This window comes from Stomoxys calcitrans, chromosome 1 (assembly GCF_963082655.1).
Source record: "Stomoxys calcitrans chromosome 1, idStoCalc2.1, whole genome shotgun sequence".
In the NCBI taxonomy this organism is placed as follows: Eukaryota; Metazoa; Arthropoda; class Insecta; order Diptera; family Muscidae; genus Stomoxys; species Stomoxys calcitrans.
Window position 1 is genome coordinate 219,878,923 of NC_081552.1, and position 11,343 is coordinate 219,890,265.

Sequence of the window (11,343 nt, forward strand, 5' to 3'; positions counted from 1 at the left end):
CTCGCAGACTCTACTCGCACTCGCATTTCACTTCAACATTCGTTAGTGCACTGCTCATTGCAAAGATTATTTAAAATTAAAAATATAATTGTAAAATTTCCTTAACACTAGATATGAAACGCCATCGTTTGAATATAAAAAATGTCTCGGTAGCCATCATTATTCTAATGGGCTTATACTTGGTGTTCTCAAGTCGTTATCAAAACTATGAAGCCGATGGCATTATCAAAAATACCCAACCGGAAGATGTTTGGAATTATGTGGCCGATTTTAGTAAAATGAGACTTTTAAATCCATCCATGTATGTATAACTAAAAAGTGAATACAAAAATACCAGCTAAAATCTAGATACATATGTTAGATGCAGAATATCATTAAGACTTTCAGACAAACTATATTCAAATTCGGTTAATAAAATCCAAAAATTTCAGAAAGCCCATCTTTTAATTCCTGGTTAAAAAAAAGAGAATTTTTAATAGTTTCCTCAAATTTCTATGGATGTTACCATAGTTAAAATTTCAAAATATTCGTCTTATACTCCTTAAAATTTTAGCCTAATCGGTTACAAATTACGCTCTTCAGATGCTAAAGCAGTCAAATCCAATCAACCTACACTAATAAATAGTGTTTGTGGAAAAATTACAGTTCCTTGCTTTACTCCTTCGAAAGTTAGCGTGGTAAAGGATCAAGAGTTTATATTAGGGGATCGGTTAATATGGGAGCTATATCAAGTTATGGACCGATTTGAATCATATTTGTTACGGTTGTTCGAAGTCATAACAAAATACCCTGTAAAAAATTTATCAAGTAAATCAGCAAAATTGCTTGTTCGAGAGGTATATAGAAGACATTCGAGAGATCGGAGCCGTATTTAAATATGGACCGATTTGGCCGATCTAGAATAACAAGAAGTATTTACATTTGTGATTTCGAGCAATTGGTTGTGCTCGTTCGAAAGTTGACGTGCTTTTGGCAGACGGACGGACAGGTATTTTAAGCTATGTCTGATTTTGGTAATCCTGCAAAAGTGATACGAATTTGTAGGATGATGCTTGCTGATACACGCTCCTCAGTTAAAATAGGAAAGAAGCTCTTTAAATTGTTCTTGGTTATGAATGAACGAGGTTTCAGGCAAGGAGACAGCCTATCGTGTGGTCTCTTTAATATCCTACTGACAAAGATTTTACGAGAAGCAGGTGTAAATAGGCATGGCCCAGTACTCACATATGATACTCGCCTATGCCGACGACATCGATATTATGGGTCGGTCACCGGAAAAAGCAATTGCAGCCTTTGAAAGTATCGAGGGAGAATCGACGAAAGTGGGTTTAGTAGTAAATGGAGATAAAACAAAGTGGATGATATCAACCACAAAGCCCTGTAAACCCGAGCAGATAAAAAAAATGGAGAAAGTTGGAACTACAACTTTGAGATAGTCAGCAACTTTATCCACCGTTACCGAAACCTAAACAAATGAGGCCACGAAGGATAATATAAGCTAATAGATGCTACTTTGGGTTAAGCAAGCAGATGAGGAGAGGATAGCAATTAAGTCCGGTACTGCCAAGATAGAGCTATATAATGGGTACATACCGCCGGTTGGTAGTTGTGACCCAGTCTGGCCACAATCGCGTGGTTCTAGAATGTGCATCACGTTTCATGGCATTCTCCCTTAACGGTAACAACCAGCGGGGCATAGCTTTGACATAGCAGATTGAAAGCTCCACGTTTTGCACGGTGAAAGAAGTTGCCTCCACTAGAATTACGAGGAGATGCAGCAGCTCGCCAGACATTTCCATTGCATCCCCTGAGTGATGTATCCTGGCAAGCCGTCATTTCTTAGGAATCAGACTACCCCCCATAATTCTCAACGTCGACCGACCACCAGACTTCATAACCCCCTACAGCCGGACGTTTATCAATCAGAAGAAGGCCGATTGGGTCGGCTTCAGAGAGTACCCGCTTCGAACGTGCTAGTTGCTCGCTTTATACCAGCCAGTCGAATAACATAAGTGCGGCCTAATTTCCCGTCGCAGGCAATGGTACTCGTCGACGAGCGTGATGGGATTCGTTGCATGGACCCCTGTGTTTTACACAAAAATCTACTGGGCTGTCGAAGGCGGCTTATAATCAATGAAAAGATGGTAGGTTTTGATTTGTCCTTCTCGGGTTTTCCAGAATTGGAAGCAGTGTAAATATCTGGTCTATGGTTGATTTACCAGGTCTTAAGCAACAATGATAGAGCCCAATTATTTCGTTGACTAAGACATGGCTTGAAATACATTTGAACCTATAGGGCTGTCGAAAGCGGCTTTGTTGTCAATGAACAGATATAGGTATTGATTTGTCCTTCTCGGGTTTTCAGGATTGTACGCAGGATAAATATCTGGACTATGGTTGATTTACCGGCTCTAAAGCCACACTGATAGAGCCTAATTATTGCGTTGACTTTAGACTTTAATCTTATGCACAGTACACTCGTTAGCACCTTGTATGCGATGGGGAGGCGACTTATTCCTCTGTAGTTGACACATACCGTCTTATCCCCTTCTTGTGCACGGGACATACAATGCGGAGGTTCCAATCATCGGGTATGCGTTCTTCTATCCAGATTGAGGAGACGAGCTGATGCATACGCCTTATCAACGTGTCGCCTCCGGTCTTAAAAAGTTCAGCCGCCAACCCATCGGCTCCTGCTGCCTTATTCTTTTTCAGTCGGATTACTGCTGGTTCTGTGGCATACTCATAGTAACCATATTCGGATACCAGCAGCTGAGAAGTGTTTTTTCTATTTCTTTCCTTCTTTTTCTCTGTAGGAGTATGTGCGTGCACCAAAGCCATCGGTTTTATGTTTAATTCTTTGGTAGAATTTTCGGACTTCATTCTGGCGCCTGAGCATCTCGGTTCGCTTACACTCAGTTTCCATTTGCTTCATCTTCTTGCGGAAGAGACGTATTTCCTCTCTCCTTTTCTACCGATACCTCTCCTTCATTTGGTGCATTGCTACTGACTGTTGGGTTCCCCTGAACATCTTAATTCGCTCACATTCACGTCTTTCCTTTTGCTTCATCTTCTTGCAGAAGAGACGTTTTTCCTCTCTCCTTTACTCCCGATACCTCTCCTTCATCTGGTGCTTTGCTACTGACTGTTAGGTTGCCCTAGAGACCACTGTAGCGCAGAGGTAAGCATGTCCGCCTATGACGCTGAACGTCTGGGTTCGAATTCTGCCGAGATCATCAGAAAAATTTTTCAGCGGTGGCTTTTCCCTCCTATGCCAGGTTAAAATTTCACTCCAAAGAGGTGTCGCACCGCGGCACGCCGTACGGACTTGGTTATAAAAAGGAGGCCCCTTATCATTGAGCTTAAACTTGAAACGGACTGCACTCATTGACATGTGAGAAGTGTGCCCCTGTTCCTTAGTGTAATGTTCATGGGGAAAATTTGCATTTGCATTTGTAAGGTTGCCCTGTATGGCACTCCTGGTCGTACCATGGGTTCCTTGGGGGTGATTTTTGGTACCCAAGTACGGATGTTGTGGCTCTTTCTATAGAGTGGGCAATGGTTTGCCATTGCGTTGCTATACTATCGGGACATGGAGTGCTTTCCTCAAGCAATTAGCTCAGTCAAGTGAAAAATACCGTTGCCAACTATTGTGTTTTTACAGCTTTCCGATGTCTAGCGAAAAACGTACGATCTGACACTACGCGAAGTGTCAGATCGTACGTTTCTCGCCGCACTAAGGCGAATTCGAGATTTCGCTGCAACAAGGTAATGATCTGACTCCATGTTCGCGATTCTTGAGTCTATTAACCTCAATCTATTATCGAAAGTTTCTTCGTGGAGGCCACATTTTCCGACTGTTGGGCCAAAGATATTTTCCTCCCATATTTTCGCAATAAAATCTCCCAGAAAAAAACCCACCAAAATGTATCGATCTATAAAAAAATATTATACAATCATCAATCAACTTGCAAATGTATGCATTGAATTAAGTGTTCTGTTAACGTTTCTTATTTATTTCCATGATCTCTAACCGATGCGTACCATCATTACCACCTACCACCACCCTGCGTACTTGTTGCCTGTTCGCAGTTTGAATTTCAGAATTTTGTCGGATGGTGGCCACACACACGATTTTCGTTATACCGTTGAATACACAGAACGCCTATCACATTGGCCCTATTGGCTGAATAAAGCGACTGCTAATTTTAAGGTTGTGAAATCGATGCCGCATGTTGAACCGCAAGTCTTTTCCATTGAATCCAAACATGAGACATGTTTTTTCAAAGGCCTCTATTGTTGTAAGTATAAAAATGAATGCAATTGCTGGTAGAAGTACTAGTTATTAAAATAATAAAAAAAAATATATGAACTTAAGGAAATGAATAATTAATGAAAATTATATGCACACACAACATTTGTAGCATTACTAATACTAAACTTACCATAAACATCGCATTTGCGAACAGGGGATAATTCTCATTTCCAGCATTACCTTAGAAAAATTAAAAAAAAAATTAATAACATTCTCAATTTTTAATTAATTTTAAAATGTTTCCTTATCCTTCGGTGGATGGTATGAAAGTTAATTTTGACTAAATTTTCTACCCACTGCCGAACTCAACTGGAAAAATAAAAATAAAATTGTGAGAAAATGTCCACGAAATTTAAATGTTGACAAAAATTTCCATGACCATCAAATCTTACTAGGATGTTATCCAGATGTAGACCATATGGTTCTTGAATGTATTTAAAAATAATAAAACAAAATATTTTCTCAACAATGTAGGCTAATCGCTCCTGTGTAAGAGAGAACATGCAGTGGGGTAGGAAACAAAACAAAAAAAGGGGGAAAATCTGTAATTTTTAAAGATGGGTTTCTACCGAGTAAATACCCAATAAATACCTTTTTGGGTATTTAAAAATGTTCAGATATTTTGGTAGTTGAATTCATTTTGAAAAAAATGTATATCTTCTTATTCTTTGTATCAAAAATGAACATTCTGATCTCATAAAATCGGACTATAATTCTATATCGTCGCTATATAGACCGATCTCCAGATTTAAAGCGTTGAGGCAATTAATTAAAAATTTTTCATCGGATTTCGATAAAATTTTGCACAGTGTGTTTTGGAAGACCTATACCCATTCTTGTGAAATGAAGTTCAGATCGGACCATATTGGGATAAAGCTGCTCTATAGACCGACCGCCCGGTTTCCCGATAAAGGGTATTAAGGCTATTAAGGATCCCTTTATTACCGGATTTCGATGAAAATTGACGCAGTGAGTTCTGGTAGACCCCTACCGATTCCTGTCAAATATGGTCCAGATCGGACCATATTTGGATATAGTTGCCTTATTGACCGATTTCCCGATAGAGTGTATTGAGCCTATAAAAGGAGCATTTTTCATCTGATTTCGATGAAATTTGAAACAGTAAGTTTTGTTGAATATCGGCCAGATCGGACCATATCTGGATATAGACGATACTCAACAAAAAGGTGTAGAGGTCAATCAAAACTCACTATTTCAAATTTCATCGAAATCGTATGAAAAATGCTCCTTTTATAGAGGTTCAATACTCTATATCGGGAGATCGGTCTATATGGCAGCTATATCCAAATATGGTAAGATCTATTGTAGACGATATTCAACAAAAAGGTGTAGAGAAGTACCAAAGCTCACTGTTTCATATTTCATCGAAATTGGATGTAAAATGCTCCTTTTACAGTTTCAATACTCTATATGGGTGGATCGGTCTATACGTCAGTTATATCCAAATATGGTCCGATCTGGACGATATTCAACAAAAAGATGCAAAAGTCTATCAAAACTCACTGTTTCGAAATTTCATCAAAATCGGATGAAAAAATGCTACTTTCATAGGCTAATACACTATATCGGGAAATCGGTCTATATGGCAATATTCAAACTGGTCCAATCTGGACCACATTTGACAGGAATAAGTGGGGGTTTACTAGAACTCACTGTGCCAATTTTCATCGGAATCGGGTAATAAATTGATCTTTTATGGCCTTAATATGCTATATCGTAAGACCGGCCGTCGGCCTATAGGACAGCTATATCCAAATATGGTCTGATCTCGACCACATTTCACAAGAATGGGTAGGGGTCTAACAGAACTCACTGTGCCAAATATGATCGAAATTGGATGAAAAATTACCAATTCTTTGCCTCAAGACTTTAAGTCTTGAGATCGGTCTATACAGCCCCATTTTTTGAGATTGGAAGGTCAGGTTTATATACAAAGAATACAAAATTATCAAAAATTGTTTGAAAAATATCTGCAAATAAAATACCCAGCTTTTGGGTAGATATGGGTAAATTCCCGGGTATTTACCCAATTTACCGGGTAAATACCTTTTGGGTATTAACTCATCCCCATCTCTAGTAATTTTGAAAGATAATAGCTGAGGTGTTAACCAGATGACTCGATTTATTCATGTCCCTATGTCTGTAACAGCGAAGTGGGCTACCGGATTTACATCCGTGCAAGACAGAAGTTTTGCCATAAAAATGTTGCCCATAAAAATTCCACTAAGGAACAGCGGCAAACTTCTCACATATCAAGGAGAGCAGCCCGATTCAAGTTTAAGCTCAATGATAAGCGACCTCCTTTTTATAGCCGAGTCCGAACGGCGTGCCGCAGTGCGACACCTCATAGGAGAGAAACTTCACATGGCATAGTACCTCACAAATGTTGCCAGTATTAGGAGGGTAAATCCACCGCTGAAAATTGTTTCTAATGGTCTCGCCAGGATTCGAACCCAAGCGTTCAGCGTCATAGGCGGACATACTAACCTCTGCGCTACTGTAGCCTTTTCTTTTCAATAGGAGATACAAGTTACCCACAATGGCACCTGTCTCCTTGGGAGGAGAGAATGTTCCATTTAAAGAAAGCGCAAAATACGTGGGTGTTTTGTTGGACGGGAAATTGAACTTCGAGGGCAAGAAAGGGCAAAGAGCAAGAAATGCAACCCTTGCCCTATTCAACTGCAAGAGAGCCATTGCCAAAAGTTGGGGGTTAAGACAGCGCGTCATGCATTGGCTATATACTGTAGTTGTCAGACCTATAATGCTATATGGTGTTGTTGTTTGGTGGACGGCGCTTCAAAAGTCCACTTACTATTCAATACTCAACCGGATCCAAAGGATAGCTTGTTTGGGCATCACAGCCGCACTGAGGGCGACACCATCTGATGCACTAAATTTACTGCTACATCTTATGCCTCTGGACATTGTGGCTAGACAAATTGCTGCCACCACTGCCGTGAGGCTAAAGGAGCTTTCACTTTGGTTATGTGGCGGCTACGGACGCTGTGTTATCCTTGATACAATGTCCGATATTCCAGGCCGTGTGGATTGAGCTGCTTTTTGATAAAAAGTACTGCACTTAGACACTTATAGAACCGATTGGAACTACGATATCCCTGGTAAAAGAAGTTACATAGATTTCTATACGGATGGTTCGAAACTAGACGACCAGGTGGGCTTTAGTGTCTACTCTTTAAGATCTAGAACTGGTCATATCGAAAAGGTTACTCGACCACTGCAGTGTGTATCAAGCGTAAATCCTTGCAATTAAGGAAGTGGTGCAATGGCTAAGATATAATGTCATAACGACGATTGGCATAGGTATCTTCACAGACAGCCAGGCAGCCATTAAATCCCGGGAGAACGTATTTCTAAACACAAAAACCGCCCTCGACTGTCGCAAATCTCTCAACGAGATGGCTGAATAGTTCAAAATTCACCTGTTCTGGATGCCGGGCCACAGAGATATCCCAGGGAAAGCGGATGAGCTTGCGAGACTAGTAACTACCCTACACATCCCAGGGATACTGGAATATGTGGGTATGCCTCTAGCGACATGTAAGCTAAGTTTTCTGGACCAGGCCCGAAGGACAACGAATGATAGATGGTCACAAAGAGGGGGGTGTGAGAACTCCAAAACGTTGTGATCTAATCTAGACTTGAAGAGGCCTAACGCTTTGCTGTCACTGGCAAGAACAGACGTCTCAGTCTTTATGTCCGTCATGACACGTCACTGTCTAATCGGAAAACATGCTGACAGACTGAAGGTTGCCAGTAACGACTTTTGCAGAAGCTGTGAGGACATCGAAGAAGAAGAGACTGTAGTGTTCTACTCGTGTGTGTGTGTGTGTGTCCCGCATTGGCAGTCAGAAGGGGTTTAGGTTCTCATTTCTTTAAGAACCTGTCTGTTTGAGCGGATGTGAACATTCGCATATTGTTGGGCTTTTAAAGCGATCTGGATAGTTCAACGATAGAACCTAGAAGGCATCTTCCATCTTTTGTCTCTGTGGTAGCATAATGGACGAAAACGTCAAAGTGAGTCTGATGGCAGACTGCCACTTAAACCCAACCTAACCTAAACTATGTCTGTCCATACAAATTATGCACAAAGTACAGATCCTAATTTCGGTTAAATTTGCTTGAAATATGTCACAATATTGAATTTTTTCCAAATAACTCTTAACTCAGCAAGGCAGAATTGAAGATTTTCTAAACACGAAACTCTTTATGCAGCCAGGCTGAATTGAAGATTTTCTAAACGAAACTCTTAATTTAGCCAGGATGAATTGAAGATTTTCTAAACACGAAACTCTTAATTCAGCCAGGCTGAATTGAAGATTTTCTAAACACGAAACTCTTAATTCAGCCAGACTGAATTGAAGATTTTCTAAACGAAACTCTTAATTCAGCCAGGCTGAATTGAAGATTATCTAAACACGACACTCTTATTTCAGCCAGGCTGAATTGAAGATTTTCTAAACACGACACTCTTAATTCAGCCAGGCTGAATTGAAGATTTTCTAAACACGAAACTTAATTCAGCTAGGCTGAATTGAAGATTTTCTAAACACGAAACTCTTATTTCAGCCAGGCTGAATTGAAGATTTTCCAAACACGAAATTCTTAATTCAGCCAGGCTGAATTGAAGATTTTCTTAACACGAAACTCTTAATTCAGCCAGACTGAATTGAAGATTTTCTAAACACGAAACTCTTAATTCAGCCAGGCTGAATTGATGATTTTCTAAACACGAAACTCTTAATTCAGCCAGGCTGAATTGAAGATTTTCTAAACACGAAACTCTTAATTCAGCCAGGCTGAATTGAAGATTTTCTAACCGAAACTCCTAATTCAGCCAGGCTGAATTGAAGATTTTCTAACCGAAACTCTGAATTCAGCCAGGCTGAATTGAAGATTTTCTAACCGAAACTCTTAATTCAGCCAGGCTGAATTGAAGATTTTCTAACCGAAACTCTTAATTCAGCCAGGCTGAATTGAAGATTTTCTAACCGAAACTCTTAATTCAGCCAGGCTGAATTGAAGATTTTCTAATGGAATTTCGTGTAATAATTTGATTTGGTTTTGTGATTTTATTTTTGTTTTTTTTTTCTTAATTCTTGCAGTGCATGCTGAAAGCGAAGCCAGTTTTATTGCCCGCAAAAATGACACCTACTGCTCTGAGAAAATCCGCTACGAATGTCCTCCATTTATGGGTATCGCTTGCAAACGGGAGCTAGAATTTCAGCGTAAGGCTGTCCAACACAATTTGACAGTGATATTTAACAAAAAATAGCAATAAGCACAAGTTTTTTTTTTTCCATACATTTTGTTTTTATTAAAGTTTTATTTTTTTTTTTAATTCAACCAAAAAAACTTTAAACAGACTAATAACTAGTTTTTTTGTAATAAATTTCAAAGTGAACGAACTTAATAGTTATAAAAGTTTTTGTGTGTTTTTTTTTATATAAAAATAGTTTAAGAGGGAAGAAACATGAGTGTTAAACAATTGTAACAACTTTAAAAAGAGGATAAGAATATTTATAACTTGATCAAATAATCATGGTAACACTAAACTACTGTTTAAAAATATGCTTTAATATACAATTAAAATTACAAATAAAATTGTCTCCTTTTTTTGTTTTATTTCAATATAATTTCGGCATGGATATTTTTTCAATTTAGTCTTTCTGTTGGGGGGGATAAAAACGACAACGAAGACTTTTGTGATTGATTTCATATAAATGTGCTTTAAAATACTAATTTGTGCTAAAAATATTACTGTTTTTTAGATTTAAAACCAATTTGTTTATCTTAGTAATTATTTTAACTATACTTCTGGCTTTGTTTAATTCACATTGCTAGAAATTCTTCTAAAAAAAATTGAATAAATGTTTAACAGTTTTTTCTTTTCTATCTATTACAAAATTTAGATATATTTTTGTTTTTTTTTTTCGTATATATGTATGTATATATGTTGAGCAAATGTTTTAAACATTCGATATTATTATTGTTTCCGTTTCGAACTCAAAATAACTGTTGATAGTTTGAATACCGTTGTTTATTGATGATTGCTTTGTATTATTAAAACTTAATCAAAGTCTATATGTATAAAAATATATAAATTTTTTCTGAATGGGGGATGTAACAAAATATTTGTAAGCTCGATTTTTGTGAGGGTTTATGGTCAATGTTGTACTGAAACCGGTGTTTACTAGAGTGGCTTAGCTAAGCCAATACTATTTGATATTGAAAATTATGATTTTAATTTCTATCATATTTTCGCAAGAAAATACACAGTTATATATAATTAAAAACTGTTTACAAATATATTTCAAAAAAACGGGTTTCAAATCTTCATATTTTTTTAATTATATTTTTTTCATTTTATGAATTATGTTCGAGTAAACAAAGTCACGAGAAAGAAAGTATTCATGACCAATGAAAGAATTGACAATTCGCGAAAAATCGCAACATAGAAAACAAACACGACTCATTTTCATTTCATAAGCAATGTCACGTTTATGAGAAAAATCGCTAAAACTGGTCCAACAAATGTTGTGTGAAAAATCAAACTCACAAAAGTAGTCACGAATCATTTTCATGTGAGCTTTTTTTTCCGTGAGTGTTTTCTTCCATTTTAAGTCTGGATTTATCTGAAGAGAATCATGATAATATTTCTAAGTGGCGATTATTTCCGTTAGTTTTATAATGAGCGTAAATTTTTTGGTGAGTGTGAGCATGAGCTCTTTGGTCACGGCCGAACGAGATAACTATGAGCACCATAGTTGAGCTTTCTTTGTGCTTGATCGTTTTATTGAGCTTTGTGTACATTATAGGGCAGGCAAACTAGCAGTGGGAGAGAACGTACCTTTCATGGTACAATTAGTAACATTTGGTACTATCTTTACTCATTGGTATTAGAGTATCGTGATAATATTTCTAAGTGGCGGTAATTTTCGTTAGTTTTCATAATGAGCGTAGGAACTTTGGTGAGTGTGAGCATGGGG

At 38.0% G+C, this 11,343-nt stretch overlaps 1 protein-coding gene across 1 annotated transcript; it reads left to right on the plus strand.

Moving 5' to 3' along the window:
* Positions 1-9,778, plus strand: LOC106087347 (uncharacterized). The gene is made up of 3 exons (XM_013252363.2): positions 1-301; positions 4,093-4,301; positions 9,460-9,778. Exons 1-3 carry the CDS (start codon positions 114-116, stop codon positions 9,627-9,629), a joined length of 567 nt encoding a protein of 188 aa, XP_013107817.1. The 5' UTR covers positions 1-113; the 3' UTR covers positions 9,630-9,778.
* Positions 9,779-11,343: the final 1,565 nt, after the last annotated feature.

What these genes read in the sequence shown, in the direction of transcription:
- LOC106087347 (XM_013252363.2), top strand. Translation starts at nt 114, where the DNA reads ATGAAACGCCATCGTTTGAATATAAAAAATGTCTCGGTAGCCATCATT. An exon ending in AGACTTTTAAATCCATCCAT is followed by an intron (nt 302 to 4,092) that starts GTATGTATAACT and finishes GCCTGTTCGCAG; the next exon opens with TTTGAATTTCAGAATTTTGT. An exon ending in TTTCAAAGGCCTCTATTGTT is followed by an intron (nt 4,302 to 9,459) that starts GTAAGTATAAAA and finishes TAATTCTTGCAG; the next exon opens with TGCATGCTGAAAGCGAAGCC.